Source organism: Mercenaria mercenaria, chromosome 19 (genome assembly GCF_021730395.1).
Source record: "Mercenaria mercenaria strain notata chromosome 19, MADL_Memer_1, whole genome shotgun sequence".
NCBI lineage: Eukaryota > Metazoa > Mollusca > Bivalvia > Venerida > Veneridae > Mercenaria > Mercenaria mercenaria.
Window position 1 is genome coordinate 31,261,612 of NC_069379.1, and position 19,566 is coordinate 31,281,177.

Consider the following 19,566-nt stretch of genomic DNA (forward strand, 5'->3'; position numbering starts at 1 on the left):
TCCAGTAAAAAATGGTCGATGTTTGTTGGATTTGCATCAGTATATGGATAGAAAGAATGAGCTGAGCCAGTACAAAAACTAGTTTCCGTAACAGCAACAAGATTGAGTGTATGGCAAAGGTTAGAGACGTAAACATCACGTGCACGTAAGTTGTTGGTAACCAAGTCCCGAGCAAATTTCGCATTAAAGTACCCCATAATTAGAAGATTGTTGTTTGTAGAATATAATGCACACACGTCGAACAACTGGTCTACAACGTTTTTAAAATATTCCAGACAGTGGTTCGCAGAAGGTAAGTAGACTTGCAATATAACAATCGACAAATTGTGGAGACATAGTTTTATAGCTGCAATTCTATCACTTCCGGTGTCTATAATTTCAATGCATTTATCTAGGCTCCGATGCCACATAATAGCTACCCCGCCCTTGCCAATATAACGTCCATTCAAGCTGCTGGGATTCGCACAAGTGACCACATGTGCATTATAATTCCTATCAATATTATTCAAAATACCAGCGTTGTGATCAAGAAGCCAATGCTCCGATATACCAAATATAGATACCTTTTTGGCGACCAATTCATTAACAATGTACGGTATTGCGGTCATTATTCCAGTGACATTGTAAGAAATAATACGTAGGTCCATATTAATTCAGTTGGGTTCAATTATCCTGTTCATAACTCTGATAACGCTGTATATATTCAGACCTTTTAATCCAAGGACGACATGAAATTCACTCTGGCCATGTTATTTTATCTATGCAAGAGGCTTGTTCATTATCGACCACAATTTGTGCAACTTTACAATCTGTTCGCCCTGTGATTAAGAATTTGGCAGATTTGAAGGTAAGATCCATGTCATATTGTAGAAAGTCCTCAAGACCCTCCTGGTCGCTATCGGTATGGATGTCAGTGATAACGAAAGACTTAAAGCGTTCCGGGCAGCCGCTCTAAAACGCCCCCTGCGCCTACTTTGTTCACGGAAACCGTCGTCAGGGAAATTTGTAACGGACGCATTTTCCTTTTGACGTTCTAACGTATCAGTGTTACAGATTAACGGAGTGTTGGTAACGTCCGTTATAGAACAGTCTGTATTTTCTGTGTTATCAGAAATCTCAATTGTTACATGTGTGGGTTCTCTCTGTATTTTTTCGGCAACGTCAATTTCTGTCAGTTCTTTCGTACGGGTTTTGCAGTTGCGCCGTTCATTAACATCAAAGTCATTTATTCTTTCAATATTCGCAGAGTGATCTCTAACGGACTGATGTAGAACAGACAGATCTTCGGCTATGTTTATTCTCGAATTCTCTAGTTTTGAAACCACTCTAGATATTTCATTTAGACAGGAACTAAGCTTTAACTTCCCATCATCATCTTTAATAGAGCGAATATTTGAAGATATAGCTTTTGAGCACTGTTGCAAATCGGATTTGATATTTTCAACTTCTGAGCTTAAGTTTTTGCAAACACTCTGTAACTTATCTTGATGTTGTGTCACTGTGGCTCTCAGTGACAGTAGATCTGCTTGCATTTTTGCCATATTTTCTCTCAGTAGAGATGTATCATCGGAATCTACTACAGACGTGCGCGGAATATTTTGCGAGGGTGTGGGTTGTACTGTACGATATAACATATGAATATCAGGAATATTATAATTAATGAACTGCTGAATGTCAAAACAGTCTTTTGCATATGTTACAGGCTTTCTACGGCTCCGTAGTATACCAGAAGGTCCGTGCTCTTGTTCCTTGGCCCTCGTAGAAAGAACGTCTGTATACTGGGATAAGACTTCCTCCGAAGAGTTAGCAAGTTGCAGGAGGGTCTGAATATATGTGTCTTTTGGCAAGTCTCTCAATTCGAGATCTAAACGATCTATGAAAACGTCATCTACCCGATATGTTGAGGTTTGCTGACCGCATTGTATGCTGCTATCAAGTTCGAGTTCTATCGAAGAAGTGTAACTCTGGTGTGTATCTTGCATAGGGGTAGCAATGTTACCTCCCTTAGACACTGCTGGCCCGATCTTTTCAGCAGTAAATACAGATTTCAATAAAGTTATATCATCATCTTCTTCGTTGTTGAAGGGATCAGTGCTCAAAATCCCATCATAGTCGTATTCGTCCTGGTTACTTGCCATAGTTTAATTTTGGTTAGTAACAGTGAGTAAATAACCATCACAGTTCTTTCTATTTCGCACAAAGTCGACAATGTATAATGATCCCGTGTCTAAATCGTTTCTCGCCCTCTAGCGACTGTGGTAGTTTGTGCGCACTAATCAAGCGTGACGAGTTGAGAGTCATGAAAGGTGAACACTTGTCAAGTTTTTTCAATGTTTGTACGAAACAAAGGAAAGTTCCAAAGTATCAAGTATCTCTTTTCTTTTCAACGATCTCTCAATATTGAGAAAAATACACACTTAGCTGTCTCTACGTAAACTTTTATCCAAAAATAATTCCTTTAAACCCTGTTTTTATTCCATTTTTATCACTGAAGTTACAATACGTCTTGTTTACACCGAAACCGGAAAACCATTATTTTGTTTGGTTTGAAGCCGAGCAGACAATTTAGTTTATGATTTAGCATTGACCCTGCAGTATCTACCACATACTTATGTAAAATAATTGTATAAACGTTCTGAAAATGACTTTTACACTAGCACTGTGTTCCTTATATCCGATAAACCGCGATAGCTACACAGCTCGTTGTTAAGCGTGAGAACGACGAACGCCCTCACCTGGAACAGATGGAACTATTTCTTTCGAGACGTGCCCATGGCTGATGTCATCTATCTCACTAGCATGCAGTCCAGGGCGATACTGCTGGAAACAATACGAATTTAAGTACATCATCTAGCATTAAATACTAGTTGGGAAAACAGCCAGTACTGGGAATCGAAACCGGGTCACTAGCGTTGTAGTTCAAATTGTCAATTACTGCACCACCGACTAAAGCCATTTTAATTTGCATTAAATAAAGGACGATTAGATCTGGGACTCTTTAAAGGCGAAACTTCGTATATCCATGATCACTTTAATTACATGTTCTGTTCTTTCCATAAGTACGTTTTAAGAAATTCGTCATCCACCTCTGATACACGTGGAGAAGTTGTCAATTGCTTTCGACGGTAAAGTTAATCTGAGTATATAATCCAGGAAACTGATTGTTTTGAATTAATGAAATACTGTTAGATAAACGACATAGACCAAAGAAAACTACTAGCAAAATTTTGTACAGTGAAATAAATGTAATAAAATATATAAGAGGGTCATGATGGCCCTGTATCGCTCACCTGAGTACCATTGATCAAAATGATATGATCAAGTTTTGTCATAGAGCACACAGGCATATACATTTTAACAAGATTTGAATAAATTTTGTAGAGGTCCACTAGGCAATGCTACCTGTCAAATATCTAAGATCTAGGCCTTCTGGTTTATTTTTAGAAACTTTTTGAAGATTTTTCTATCTACAATCAAGAAACCCCATGGGGCGTAGTCAATTTGATCCCGGGGGTCATGATTTGAATAAATTTTGTAGAAGTCTACTAGGCAATGCTACATGTCAAATATCTAAGATCTAGGCCTTCTGGTTTATTTTTAGAAAATTTTTGAAGATTTTCCTATGTAAAATCAAGTGATCCCTGGGGTGGGGTCAATTTTGACCCCGGGGGTCAAGATTTGAACAAATTTTGTAGAGGTCAACTAGGTAGTGCTACCTGTCAAATATCTTAGCTCTAGGCTTTCTGGTCTATTTTTAGAAAATTTTTGAACATTTTCCTATGTAAAATCAAGTGACCCCTGGGACGGGGTCAATCTTGACCCCGGGGTCATGATTTAAAAAAAATTGTAGAGGTCTACTACGCAATGCTACATGTCAAATATCTAAGCTCTAGGCCTTCTGGTTTATTTTTAGAAAATTTTTGAAGATTTTCCTATGTAAAATCAATTGACCCCTGAGGCGGGGTCAATTTTGACCTCGGGGGTCATAATTTGAATAAATTTTGTAGAGGTCCACTAGGCAATGCTACATGTCAAATATCTAAGCTCTAGACCTTCTGGGTTTTTTTTAGAAAATTTTTGAAGATTTTCCTATGTAAAATCAAGTGACCACTGGGGCGGGGTCAATTTTGACTCTGGGGGTCATAATTTGAACAAATTTTGTAGAGGTCCACTACGCAATGCTACATATCAAATATCTAAGCTCTAGGCCTTCTGGTTTATTTTAAGAATTTTTTTGAAAATTTCCTATGTAAAATCAAATGACCCCTGGGACGGGGTCATTTATGGCCCCGGGGATCATATGTAAAAAAAAGTTGTAGAGTTCTACTAGGCAATGCTACATGTGAAATATCTAAGCTCTAGGCCTTCTGGTTTATTTTTAGAAAATTTTTGAAGATTTTCTATGTAAAATCTGGTGACCCCTGGGGCGGGGTCAATTTTGACTCCGAAGGTTATAATTTGAACAAATTTTGTAGAAGTCCACTAGGCAATGCTACATGTCAAGTATCTAAGCTCTAGGCATTCTGGTCTATTTTTAGAAAATTTTTGAAGATTTTCCTATGTAAAATCAAGTGACCCCTGGGGCGGGGTCAATTTTGATCCCATGGGTCATTATTTGAACAACTTTAGTAGAGGTCCACTAGGCAATGCTACATGTCAAATATCTAAGCTCTAGGGCTTCTGGTTTTTTAGAAGAAGATTTTTTAAGATTTTCCTATGTAAAATCAAGTGACCCCTGGGGCGGGGTCAGATTTGACCTCGGGGTCATGATTTGATCAAACTTGTTAGAGGTCTACTAGGCAATGCTTCACACCAAATATCTAAGATATAGGGCTTCTGGTTTTTTAGAAGAAGATTTTTAAAGTTTTTCCTTTCGGTTGCCATGGCAACCAGAGTTCTGTATGGAATTCAATTCTTTGAATAAATTTTAAAGAAGACTATCCAAGGAACATCCCTGTGAAGTTTCATCAAAATTGGCCTGTTGGTTTAGGAGGAGATGTTGTTTAAAGGAAAGTGTGGACGGACGACGGACGGTGAGCGATCACAATACCTCACCCTGAGAACTTTGTGCCCAGGTGAGATAAAAATTGAAAAGTATTGAATATATAACACTCTTAAAGACCTTACATAAGTTATTTATAAAGCTCTTCTAAACAAAGAAGTCGGTAAAAGCTGTTACATCATTCAATATACCGTTGCCCCGAAGTAAACATTTTTCAAAACGTTGGCCTAAAATTAGCCGCAAACTGAATAATTGCTAGATCAAATTGTTAGTATGCAATAGTAAATAGGTTCTTTATTTTTTAATATCATTATAAGAACAGCAGAAGGTCAACTTACGTGTGCAAACAAGGGTCAAATCATAGTAATGACTGCAATAGGTCTTATAAGGAGGATAATACGAGCAGTCGCTGATATCATTTTCGGCTTTGTCACAGTCTACACGTCCTACAAGTATAGGACCATTTCCTTGACCATACACAGGAGTGTTGAAATATAACGTAAAACTGAAAACAAAGCATTCTTATAGTTATAGGTTTCACTCTCTATATACTTTGGTGATTTTAACATACATAACTTCTTGAAATAATAGAAAACTGATTGAGTAAAATAAGGACTTAAACTTTGCACATTGTCTTGCGAATGCTGATGATATATTTTTGCCGTATTTCAAGTAGAAGAAAACAAGTATAAAAAGAAGAACAATTTGTGCAATTGTTAAAACGTTATTTACATGCTACATATTGGATTAATTTTCAAATGGTGTAAATTTACACAAATAATAATCCAGTGATTTATTTTACTGATTCCGTACCGTGTACGCATCTTTTTCTGATACTAAGATGAAAATAAATAGTGTTTCAATACACGTAATAGGATAAATTTTACTAAAGATATAAGTATATTAATAGAAAAAACAATTTTCAAAAGCTTCAGTATAATAATCACAATAAAGATATTTCGACGATTTCAACTACTACGCATCAAGTATGGTTAAAACCACATTTTCGGACAGAAAATGATCTAAGAAATTTAGTGCTCATATTCAATAAAAATGTATCGCCATGTTTCTATCATTTCCAGTGTCTATCATTGATGTCAGTTTTGGCATTCAATGCGCATAAATACATTGCAATGATGAATAAGAGGTTAACCAATACGCAAACGTTTCGAATAGTGGTCAGTCTGTTTAATCAGAGAGTGGAGCTATCTTGTTTTGAAGTATGTAAATGTAGCAAGTCTTTTACACACTGCCCTTGAAATATTTAAAACAAGAGGGCCATGGTGGCCCTATATTGCTCGCCTGGTTAAATGGTTGCTATGGAGTTTTGCATTTAAGCTTAATCCCGGGGTCATGATTTGAACAAACTTGGTAGAGATCCACTAGGCAATGCTACACACCAAATATCTAAGCTCTAGACCTTCAAGTTTATTTCTAGACATTTTTGGAAGATTTTCCTATGTACAATCAAGTAACCCCTGGGGCGGGGCCAATTTGACGCCGGGGGTCATGATTTGAACAAATTTTGTAGAGGTCCTCTAGGCAATGCTACATGTCAAATATCTAAGTTCTAGGCCTTTTGGGTTGTTTTAGAAATTTTTTGAAGATTTTTCTTTTTACAATCAAATAACCCCATGGGGCGGGTTCAATTTGACCCCGGGGGTCATGATTTGAACAAATTTTGTAGAAGTCTACTAGGCAATGCTACATGTCAAATATCTGAGATCTAGACCTGTTTGAAGATCAATTATCAATTTTGACCGCGGGGTTATGATTTGAACATTTTTTATAATGGTCCACTAGGCAATGCTACATGTCAAATATCTAAGCTCTAGGGCTTCTGGTTTTTGACAAGATTTTTTAAGATTTTCCTATGTAAAATCATATGACCCCTCGGGCGGGGTCAAGCTTAACCCGGGGGTCATGATTTGAACAAGTTTGGTAGAGGTCCACTGGGGAATGTTTTATACCAAGTATCTAAGCTCTAGGCTTCTGGTATTTAAGAAGATTTTTAAAGTTTTTCTTTCGGTTTCCATGGCAACCAGAGTTCTGCATGGAATTCAATTTTTTAACCAATTGTAGAGCTTTATCCAAAGAACATTCCTGTGAACTTTGAATGAAACTGGCTTAGCGGTTTATGAAAAAAAGTCGTTTAAAGTTTACGGACGGACGACGGAAGCCGGACGGTGAGTGATCACAATAGCTCACCCTGAGCCTTTGGCTTAGGTGAGGTAAAAAACTAATATGCTTCTGTTGGACATGAGGGTACTAGCATATTTATGCAGTGGAGATATAACGATAATTATTGGTTAATGATTTCTGTATCACTTGAAGATCAAATCTTGTTGTGGAGAAAGCAGCTAGTGACCGTAAGGTCATGAGGCTTAAAGACACTGTTATCCTACACTTTACTTGAGATGGGAATATGATTAACATTTTTATAACCATTAAAAACAGAGGGCTTCAAAATATTACTTTGAATTCAGCATTCTACAAAACGTCTCCACTTCCTCAAAACCGTAGCCATGGCGACGACAAGCAGTTCCCCAGAGACCGTTACTGTATATTTCAACACGGCCGTCGTATGGTCCGGTTCCCTCTACCAACCGTATATCAGTAACGTTTAAAGGATGTTCTGTAGACACAAATGTATCATTTTTACTTGTTCAGTTAACAATAGGCACTCTTTACAAAGGGGTGACACATATAACATTCGAAACACTATAATACATGTTAAACTTTATAATCTATAATTTATCATTTCAGCTTTCACAAGAATTTTGAGATTTAGCATATTTTTGAAGTTTTCAACATTAATTTTTGCGGCTACTTTATTGTGACTGCATTGTCTAATTTATATTTCTTGTGAGAGTTATTGCTTATTACATCAAAACTAAAATAAAAATAACTACTTGAACATATTAAAATGCTATATTTGAATTATTCCTCTTTTCATATATACGTGTTTGCAATTTCAATTGATGTACGACAAAAACTGACTGAAAAAGTAATAGAAAGAGCATTAAAACTCGAGGGTAAACGATTTGTACGAGGGGGCATAGCCCCCGAGTATAAATCGTTTACCCTACAGTTTTAATGTTCTTTCTGTTTTGTATCATAGCCACCCATATATGGTAGTTCAGTAGGCGTTCCACATTGCAATATACAGCAGTTCAGTAAGTACTTAAAATCCTTGCTTTACAAATGTGTAAAGCCCAGGTACAATAAACCAATGCGAGAGCAGAAAATCAATAAAATACACTTTGTTGTATACTGTTCCAGACACGCTGGCATACTTTCCTATCCAACAGTGCGGTAACTAGCGTGCGGGTATTAAATACCTGCACACCTTTAGTTACCGCACCTGTATACGATTTACCCGCACCAAATTTGTTAAGAAAAATACACCGAGCTATGATACAAATAATTGTTTTTCTATTAACACTGAAGCCTGACTAAAAATATTATATTAAGTAGCTAGATGTCTTTAAATGTATTAGTATACTAAAAAAAAACATTCGAACAGATGTACATTAAACCAATGATCATATTCTTATTTGCAATTATTCAAACGTTCTTATGGTCGACTGTCTCACAATTTCTTTCAGAATAAATTGGTTTATACATATGTTAAAGATTTCACTCACTTTAACATGCATATCCAATTGCTTTAGACGGATAAAAAGGTTTCTGCCCTAAGTGTTTTATCGTACAATTCTTTAGAAAATTCTAAAGTTATATATTACATATAACCACTGTTTAAGATACGCATAAACTCTGTGAACCAGTTCGGATTAGAACTAACGACACTGCAAATATTGTCTAAGTTTAATCTTAGGAGTGAATGCAGTAATGACTTTTTCGTTAAACGTGTCCCTGATCTAAGTGCTTCAGTTCCAATCAAAACTTAAACAGTTACTTACTACAACTAATTTCGGCACGGTAATAACGATAAGAACTGCATGCCTGAACAACATCATATGTGCACTGATTGATATGAGACTCCGTTCCATCGCAGACAAGATTATCAATGAGTACTGGGCCTTGGCCGAAACCGTAGTAACCGTATAGACTATACGTGTAGACATCGCTGTGTGGGGAAAAATATGCATATAAAATATTGTAATACATACATATGATTACAGTACTGTGCTGTAAATCTTGCATGGAGATCTATGCATAATTTCACAATAAAGATAATTCTTATCGTTACTTGTTAAAATAAATCATTTGAAAGAAAGAAATCCTGAAGCGTGTCAAACAATGCCAAATCTGTATGCGTAAAAATATTTCACATCATTTCGTGATCTTGACCTTGATCCAAGAGGTCCGGGTCATGAGCAAGACATACATTCTTAATATGGTTAACATTTATTTCAAATAATTTTCAAATCCCGTGAAAAATGGCAGAGTTATGGACCAGACAAGAAAAACCTTTGACTTCTCATGTGACATTGACCTTGTAGCTAGGGATCTTGGTCTTGTGCATGACACCTCGTCTCATTACAGGGAATATTTATGCAAATAAAAAAATAAAAATCCCTTCATCATTGGCAGAGTTATGGACAAGCGGAGAAACAGACCATGTTAAAATTCTACCTCTAGGTGTGACATTGACCTCAGAGCTAGGTGTCTGGATATTGCACGTCGTCACACCATGAGAACATTTATGCCAAGTAACTTCAAAATCCCTTGATGAATGGCCGAGTTATTGGCTAGACACAAAACAGATCGTGTTAACGTTTGACTTCTAAGTGGAACCTCGACATTGGAGCTAGGGGTCTGGATATTGTGCTTGACACGCAACAGACCATGATAACCTTTGACCTCTAAGTGTGACCTTAGATCTCGTCATTACACAAACCATCCCAAATATGCCAAACGGAAACAGCCGAATTTAGAAAAACTGGTTATTTTTAGTGTTTTGATACAACTCTAAGACTTATTTATTTAGTATATTTTGAAGACGTACGGAACAAACCACAGCTGTTTAATTTAGAACGATATGATAACCTCTTGTGCTTGCAGTTTGTTTAATTGGATAAGCATGCATATAAAATATTGTAATACATACATATGATTACAGTACTGTGCTATACTGTCCCTGGATATAGATTATATGTAGGTATAGAGTTTTCATGGTTACAGGTTTAAAAAGACTACACATTTAATAGCAATAGTAATAGCAATAGTACACAGTCTTAAAGGTAACGATATATACATTGCAAAAGCATCAAGTAATATCAAATTGCAGCAAAGGTCTATTAAACAATACTAGTCGATGATAATTGACAAATGAATTGAGTAAAATGTATTTCATAAACTATATGTACCACCATTTGCAGAGGTGCCAAGCCACCAGGAAAGGATCAAATTCAGACTATCTTATTGACAACATCCCGTGTGTTGCTCAGTAAGTAACACATGAGTGTCCCCTACCCCACGGTGTCCACCTGACTTACCAAAAACCCGAAATTAATCAATTAACGTTTTAACGTTTCAACAGTTTAGCTAGAGTAGTAAAATACCTCGCCAACATACACAATATCTAAATTCGCAAGACAAAATATATGATTTTTCAGTATTTTACTTCGTCAAATCAACAGAAAAAAGAAAACACAAGGCCTCAAAGTGTATGAGAAAATTGTGTCAACTTAAAAACGTTGTTTCAAACCAGATACCCACACTGAAATTATGCCGAGCATTTTGTCGATAAATAGAGTTTCAATTTAGATGATGAACGCCTTATTAAAATAAATATAGTTAAGACATTTATATTCTCTTTTTTTTAATTATATTACAAACAATATATTAAACAATGTTAATAAATGGAAAAGTGGTGCCCTTAATTAAAAATTGCCCTGGTAAGGTGATAATAGCCCGAGCACTAAACACCGTTTCTCCATATTTTTGCCTGACTGTTTTGCAGGCAGGTTTATCTACATTTTAGTATAAACAAGAGATGTCTCCATAAGATGACACATGCCCCCGATGGCACTTTAAATGAATAGTTATGGCCGATGTTAGAGTTTAGGACCTTTGACCTACGGAGTTGGGTCTTGCGCGCGACACGTCGTCTTACTGTGTCACATATTCATGCGTAGTTATTTTAAAATCCATGCATGAATGACAAAGATATAGACCGGACAGGCCCATCAATGCACTATCATGAAAAATGACCTTTAACGTCTAAGTGTGACCTTGACCTTTGAGCTACGGACCTGGGTCTTGCGCGCGACACGTCGTCTTACTGTGGTACACATTCATGCCAAGTTATTTGAAAATCCATCCATCGATGACAAAGATATGGACAGGACACGCCCATCAATGCACTATCCCTTTATGTCTAAGTGTGACCTTGACCTTTGAGCTACGGACCTGGGTTATGCGCGCGACACGTCGTCTTACTGTGGTACATATTCATGCCAAGTTATTTGAAAATCCATCCATCGATGACAAATATATGGACCGGACACGTCCACCAATGCACTATCCCTTAATGTCTAAGTGTGACCTTGACCTTTGAGCTACGGACCTGGGTCTTGTGCGCGACACGTCGTCTTACTGTGGTACACATTTATGCCAAGTTATTTGAAAATCCATCCATCGATGACAAAGATATGGACCGGACACGTCCACCAATGCACTATCCCTTAATGTCTAAGTGTGACCTTGACCTTTGAGCTACGGACCTGGGTCTTGCGCGCGACACGTCGTCTTACTGTGGTACACATTCATGTCAAGTTATTTGAAAATCCATCCATCGATGACAAAGATATGGACCGGACACGCCCATCAATGCACTATCCCTTAATGTCTAAGTGAGACCTTGACTTTTGAGCTACGGACCTGGGACTTGTGCGCGACATATCGTCTTACTGTGGTACACATTCATGCCAAGTTATTTCAAAATCCATCTATCGATGACAAAGATATGGACCAGACACGCCCATCAATTCACTATCCTTTAATGTCTAAGTGTGACCTTGACCTTTGAGCTACGGACCTGGGTCTTGCGCGCGACACGTCGTCTTACTGTGGTACACATTCATGCCAAGTTATTTGAAAATCCATCCATCAATGACAAAGATATGGACCGGACACAAAAACGCGGACAGACCGACAGACCGACAGACAGACAGACGGTTCAAAAACTATATGCCTCCCTTCGGGGGCATAAAAATTGGTTTGCCATTTTCATGGTTGCTAGCACATACATCCCATAATGTTCAACTTCTGTAGCCGCGAAGATTCGAATAATTTACTTTTCGTTTCAGTTTTATCACATGCAACTGTATAAATACGACGTTAGTGTTGCTATATGGCAATAGTGAGTCCATTGAACATTATGTGTAAAAGAGCTCCGCTTACGCCGGTGCTATGGGGCTTTAGTGGTGTTGCACGATTCATTACCTGTTATGAACAGACTCAATCGAACCGGGTCTGTTGTTATTCTTCTTGGTTGCAGTCTTTGCTTCCAAAGGATCTTTTTAAAGATTTTATTTACAGGTGTACTAAGTTGCTTATATTTTGGTTTGCTATCTGAAACAATTACTTTTACGAAATATACATGACGTTACGCTTCCCACTAAAACTGATAGGCTCTTTGCTGCGTTTGTCTTATGCAGATTTGTAAGTCATTTTGCTCACGGACGTAAATCTAAACCGGTCTTACGGCCAGTTATATCAATGTAATAATGTCTCAAGCAATACGATATCAGGAGAATTTCCAGCATAAAAACTGTTGCTACTTATTCTTACATAAAAATTACCTTTTTCACTGGATCCATCCAATGTATTAACGTGGGGAAAATCATGTGCAAACATGGCAATTCAGGTGCCTTTTTATTTTTAAAATGCTTTGCCAGGGAAGTATATAATTATGTATTTCTGAGCAGACTGATATTTGGCATCTGCGTCTTGTTTCTGCCATAACAAGCGCTTCTTGTAGCATTAAAGATACAATGTAATGTTTTGCTATATCAGTTTCCTATCCCAAATGTACTATTTACAATGTACGCACTTGCTTTTTCAGTCGGATCAGTTATCATAAATAACCGTGAATGAATATTAAGTATTGCGTATAACATGTGCGAGTCTTCGCTTTTAGGAATCATATTAATGACTTTGGTAATTATAAGTCAAAGCAAATTATGCTTAATGTCTTTTTGTAAAAAGGAGAATATAAAAAAGCTCAAAAACCTTCAAATCTTGCTTTTGGTAGTGTTGTTGATATATTAGCCCCGGAACAACAAATGGTAAATGAAAGAAATGTACTGAAATCGTTAGGTCATCACATATGAAAACAATTTATTTACCATGTTTACTCGTCGTGTCATATTTTTATGCAATAATAGCGACAATACACGTTGGTTTTGTGTACTAACGTCAGCAAAAGCCCTTTGGATATCTTTGTGATCTCGACCTTCAGTCTCAGTCACAAATATTGCCGTGGGCTTTTGCTGACGTTAATACATAAAAAAGGGTGTTATCTCTACACTATTATACTCTAATAGCAATTACTGTATTTACTTACAGAAATCCAAGCATGTTGCAAATGACATTTGCCTCATTACTCGAGAAGTAACTTCTACATATAGTACCCCAAGTACCATTCACAAGAATTTCCACTATTCCATCAGATATGCCAAGACCATTTTCAAGTCGAATTCCGGAGATGTTTAAAGGATACCCTGTATAAATAAATGACATTTAGTTCAGCTTCTTAACAAAATATAAACTTACAATTTTCGGAAGAAACAGACGTATTTCTCAAAAGGTTTAAGTTGTAATGTTTTGAAGATTTAATTAAAAATCATCTAAAACTGAACTGATAAAAATTGTCTGTGAATATAAGTCTGAATGACTTACAGTCAAGACTCGTCTCCTTTAATGACACTTTATATCTAGAACAATTTCCTGTCCTGGGAAATATTTTTATCCGAAAATCAGAGCATTTCAGGAAACGAGGCCATCGTTTGGCTATACGTACTTGTATACGCTTGCAGCGAAATCATAAGATGCACACATTTTGCAAAGCATGCATGGTGGCACGATATTAAATTATTTTCTATTCAAACATCCTTGATTAGAAAACGAAGATATCTTCTCTGACATTTACGAGTATTCCTTGAAATTAAAACGAATCATGCAAATGATAATATCATTAGAATGAAAGAAAAAGACACTTTATGTACATTTTGTTTAGAGTACGCATGAAACAATCATTTGAGTATTCCATAATTATTTAGACCATTTGCAAGCGCAATAATGCTCTTATAGTGTGTATATGCATCACATTACAGCTCAAATACAAACAGATATCGAAAAATACAATTTCGCAAATCAGGTGAAAGCTTTTGACCCCGTGATTTTTATAATATTTTAATGAAATTACAGTCATCCCACATTTACAGTTTGAAACTGCTGATAGCTGCACCAAGGAAATGTTGATAGCTCTTTTCCTTATCATGGTTTTTAATGGTGGTGCTTATGTTTAGTAGCCGTGATTAACACAACGAATTAAGCCATTTCAATAAATTTTGTGTTCTGGCTCCCTGGCCGCATGTTTTCTTTCTTCTTATCTTATACTGCAGACATTATTGTAAGTTAATTTTAAAGGCCTAGATTCACTACTATATGTGTCCCCCCCCCCCCCCCACAAATCCAATATACAACTCCGATCTTATCTGCTGCTTATCAGCGAGTATGTAACAGTAACTGATTAGAGGGCAATTAGCACAGCAGGGACCCCAACTAGACCATGAAGATGTGTGCAGTGGAGTTGAAAGAAATTATTTTTTCTTCAGTGAATGTGGAATGAAAATAATAATAATTATTATTATTATTTTGTTATTATATAGATAATAATAACTACTACTTTAATGTTATAATAATAATAATAATAAAAATAATCATAATCATTATTATTAATTATCATTATTATTATTATTATTATATTACATATAGGATGATAAAAGATACAGTATTAATATTGAAAATAATAATGATAATAAAACACAAGTATAGTGAAAACTTCATGAGTTCTTTGTGTTGCCAAACAATTTTTTTCGAATTGGAAATTGATTTTATTGTATTCATGTAATTAACATTATTTGAATACAAAATTATTGTGTTCCATCTATACTCAATTTTCCTTTTCAGTATGTTACCAAAAGTGACTTTTTTCATGCTTTGCTTTGTAACTTTGAAATGCACATTCTGTTTTCAGTTCTAGACAAATGTTATTTACAGTATTCTGCAAGCTTTAGATGAGTGAAAGTCACATTTTTTAAAATACCACAATTCTCCAGACAGAATTTGAAAAAATAAAAACTTGCATATTTCTTTTAGTAAGTTTCTCATTATTTCATTATTGTGAAAATAAGTTTCTGATGTTTTTATTATTGTGTTTGATCAACAAATACTTTTCTTTACATAGAATTGCCAAAAATAACTAGTATAACTTTAAAACTTATCAATTATTCATTAATTTAAAATAAATTACATAATTTCCCCTTCTCACTAATAGATACACTTGTAAGGTAGACTGGCTCTCCAATAAACAATGACCCTTGTTTATTGGAGCCATACTGTGATGGTCATTAGCCCTCAACTGTGCTGGTGAAGACAAAAAACCCTTGGCCCACTGCCAAAATCTAGGCCTTTAAGCATCTATAAAAGAGTATTTTATCTGAAGACTGAAAATGAAAATGTCAGTATGGAAACAACCTGTTGGAGTTACTTCCTTTGCTAAATTATGACAGGACATTCTAAAGGATAACTTAAGTCTTAAAGGGACGGTCGATACAGCAATCAAAGTTCATATAACTCAAAATATACAGTCAGTGCTTAAAATCGTATTTAAGAAAAAAAAACATAGGGACGGGAGCCAGTCTGTGCATTTTGACAAAAACCTCGGTGCTTTCTTGTATGTGTCAAAAGGTTTATAAAACAGCCCTTAACATAAATGATATGCCCTATTTAAATTCTGTTATCAGATACATGGACTGAAATTGACTTGATATTGAAATATATGACAGCTGAGAGATACATAACAGATTTTAAAGAACCGGTCTAGAAGTGACGAAAAACAATAGGAAATGGGAACATGTTCCTTATGGGATATTTTGGTGCGCTTATATTTATTGTAGATTGCAGTATTAACCATGTTTTATTTTTACAATTCTACTGATCTTAACACCCTACTTACATAGATAAAAGTTTGTAATGAGAGAGATTACTGTGATTAAATTATACAATACCATTTGTTGTACATGCTAACGAAGAAGGTGACCAACTTCCATTTTGACAAATACTCTTGTTTGTATCGATTTCATATCCAGTATCACATGCTATTGTGAGAATAGTTCCATCTCCTGATATTGAGACGATTTTTCCATGACTTACGCTTATTTGTCCACATTCTATACGATAAAAAGCGCTTGCTGTTACATTTCTGGCATACTTGTAGCTAAACATGATAAATATACTGTATAAACGAATATATTCCAGGGTTAAAAAGATAGCGAATTGCCAATTACAGACATTTCGCTGGCGTAAAGATTATATAATCGCTTACAACAGAAGTACTATAGCTAGGTCTGTGGAACTTTACTTGATTGTAATGATGTATTGCAATGAACTTAGAAATTAACGCCACCCATCATTTCGAGAACTTTTTTAATTCTCGAATTCAACATCGTGAACTTTTCCACTTCTACAGTAAACACTGAATGATGATAAATGAGAACAAGTTAAAATTTCTATCCCGATTAAGAGGTACACATATGGCATGATCATTGATAAATCATCACTGACGAAAATATGTTGCTTTAGCAATGTCAACAGTACACTGAATAATCAATACGTTTAGTAACGCTTAACGTACTTTGTGAAATTTCTTACAACATGATAAACACATATGACAATTTCAGCAAAATCAAATAATGCCATAGTATCAGTTCAGCCATATTACAGCCTCAACCTAAATTTTGAAACTCACAAAATACATTAAAAATATATGGTCAAATTATGTTATAAGGCAAAAAACGAGTTGTTAAAATATAATTATAAGAATTTTTTCATCTTTCCTTATCTTTGAACAAGTCAATTTCCACACCTGTTTACATAAATCTCTATGAATGAGTTTATTCGGTATTATTAATAAAAGCATTACATTTATTAACATTTGTGTGACCCTATAAAATGGCTAGTGATCGTAAATTGAATAAAATGATGTATTAACATGGATTTAACAACACGTTTGTTTAATTGTATGAGAAAGTAGGTAAATTTACAGTAAGAATTGCGAACGATCTCGCCAAAATATGTAATGGTCGTTAGAAGATGAGATTAGTAAAAAATTAAACGTGTAATTGTAGAAACGTGTATGTATGTACTGACCTTTATCAGAATTGATAAAGGTTTAAAATACTCACCAGAACAGATTATCCCAACGTCTCTTGAATGTGAAGAACAAAATACGTTGGACTCAAATCCACAGTTTCGAAGATGCGTCTCGTATCCATAGCAATTAAATTCCTGAACAAATACAGGTCCAACACCTCGGCCGAAATATGCTCCACTAAAGTATGCAGTAGGACTAAATAAAAATAATTAAGAATAATAGATAAACTAATAGAATAATGTCAATACATATAATTTATTTAATAATAATAAGTATCAAAATTAGGTTTATCGTAGTTAAACCGAGTTTGGAGAACATATGCGCATGTCTTCGCATAAGAACGGCAAACGAGGGTTGTTCTACGACAAACCTTATTTAGAAACTTGTTATTTCGATTCTAACACGAACTACTTCCTTCGAATAACGTTAGACGAAATCAGGGGAGTAGTTTCATCAAAAGTAAATTACAATTGCGTGCTACGCCGCAGCAAAACTCGATGCACACGCAGCATAGTTCAAAGTCGGTTATTTGCAGAAGAACTCGAAATAGAGTTTCTCTACAAGTATGTAGGTTATGAGCTGGTCGTGTTACAATAAACCGTAATAATAGTTCCTTACGTAATAATAAATCTGTTAAAGGATCCTTTGATAGCATATAACGTAGCCGATGTAATAAGGCAAAGTAACAGTACATCCCGGGGTGTAAGATGAGCTTTTCATGTACCTGTAAACACACAGGTTAATTTTGTCCGGCATGCGTGAAGAAAACAAATGATTTAAAAATTGGTAAAGAGCACATACAGAAGATCCATCATTCTGCACATCACTGTGGCATCATTAATGTGGAAGTCCCTGTCACACACAGTGCCCCAGACTCCATCTATCTGAATCTCTACACGCCCGCCGAAAGGTCCACTGCCATCAGCTAGTCTGATATCACTTACATCCAGGTTATTACTGTCTGTTAGTTAATATAAGCAAGATCATATAATAACTGTTAAAACAAAGTTATACAATTTTGAAAAGATTACTTTAAATGTCACTATAATATAAATTTCTTCGCTCCAGTAAATTGAAGATAAAACTTGGAGTAAATATTTTAGAGCCGTATATACTATTCAGGAATACTATGGTTTCCATCCGTTTTGCTGGTATGTGTTTAAACAACTACGTCATGGCAACAGGGAAAACTACGGTGTTCCGTTTGGACAATCGTGACTTTTTATTTAATACTTAACCGCGATGTGCAATCGTACGATGACGCAAACGCGATGGCATCATGGCAAAAACGCGATGGTACGATGATGAAACCGCGATGGTACGGTGATGATAACGCGATGGTACGATGGTGAAAATGCGACGGTACGATGGTGAAAACGCGATGGCACGATGATGAAAACGCGATTGTACGATGATACGATGGTGAAAACGCCATGGAACGATGATGAAAACGCGATATTACATCGACATTTCACCATCGTACCATCGCACCTCGCGATTTTATCATCATGCCATCGCGTTTTCACCATCGTACCATCGTTGTTTCATCATCGTGCCATCGCGCCATCGCGTTTTCGTCATCGTACCATCGTGCATCGCGGTTTAGTACTAAATAAAAAGTCACGATTGTCCAAACGGAACACCGTAAAAAAAACAGGTTAACTTAGTTAAGAGATAAAGCGCAATGCACAGTGTTTAAAATGTTTCAAAAAATTTCAGTCAGAAATTTAAACATATATTTTCACAATACGATACGTTTGACAAAATTTATGATTTACAAATTTAACTAAAACTATGCACTCGTTCCTTTCTTCCGTATCATAGATACCTATTTAGATTTTATAATTATGCCTACCTACAATTCTGGTCGCAATCAGCTGTAGACAAACGACCATAAATAAATACACAGGTTTCATGCTGAATGCATTGTTTCCTGAAAGAAAATATGTTGTTCAAACTATAGCGTAGAGTTTTATCATAAATCGAAACCTGTAAACATATTAAGATGTAATGTGGTTCTATATCAACAGGTATTAATTACATCATATACAAAATATATTTCCAGTTGTATTCGCAGTCTTATTAAAGTAGAAATATGTAACTAAAACGTTGTCAATACGAGTTGTTGTTAAGCCATTGCGGCCATTTCCGCCGA

The 19,566-nt window shown here is 35.8% G+C and overlaps 3 protein-coding genes across 7 annotated transcripts in view; all 3 read right to left on the reverse strand.

The window, feature by feature from the left end:
* LOC123542089 (uncharacterized) overlaps positions 1–19,566 on the reverse strand; it is a 226,890-nt gene that overhangs the window by 180,102 nt on the left and 27,222 nt on the right. For all 5 annotated transcript variants that reach the window (XR_008368553.1, XM_053530951.1, XM_053530953.1 and 2 more), the window contains exons 2-9: positions 19,267–19,344; positions 18,213–18,372; positions 17,443–17,606; positions 16,267–16,428; positions 13,539–13,695; positions 8,926–9,092; positions 7,478–7,637; positions 5,341–5,507 (exon numbers count right to left, since the gene is read on the reverse strand). Coding sequence is in view for 4 of the 5 variants with exons in the window: in XM_053530951.1 (XP_053386926.1) it covers positions 5,341–5,507; positions 7,478–7,637; positions 8,926–9,092; positions 13,539–13,695; positions 16,267–16,428; positions 17,443–17,606; positions 18,213–18,372; positions 19,267–19,327 (1,198 nt within the window). In the remaining variant the exon portion in view is untranslated. The remainder of the gene's footprint in view (positions 1–5,340; positions 5,508–7,477; positions 7,638–8,925; positions 9,093–13,538; positions 13,696–16,266; positions 16,429–17,442; positions 17,607–18,212; positions 18,373–19,266; positions 19,345–19,566) is intronic.
* The window catches only part of LOC128550914 (scavenger receptor cysteine-rich type 1 protein M130-like), a 91,383-nt gene that overhangs the window by 48,294 nt on the left and 23,523 nt on the right, over positions 1–19,566 (reverse strand). The window lies entirely within an intron of this gene.
* Positions 1–19,566, reverse strand: part of LOC123542087 (uncharacterized) — a 166,002-nt gene that overhangs the window by 35,354 nt on the left and 111,082 nt on the right. The gene's annotated exons all lie outside the window — the stretch shown is intronic.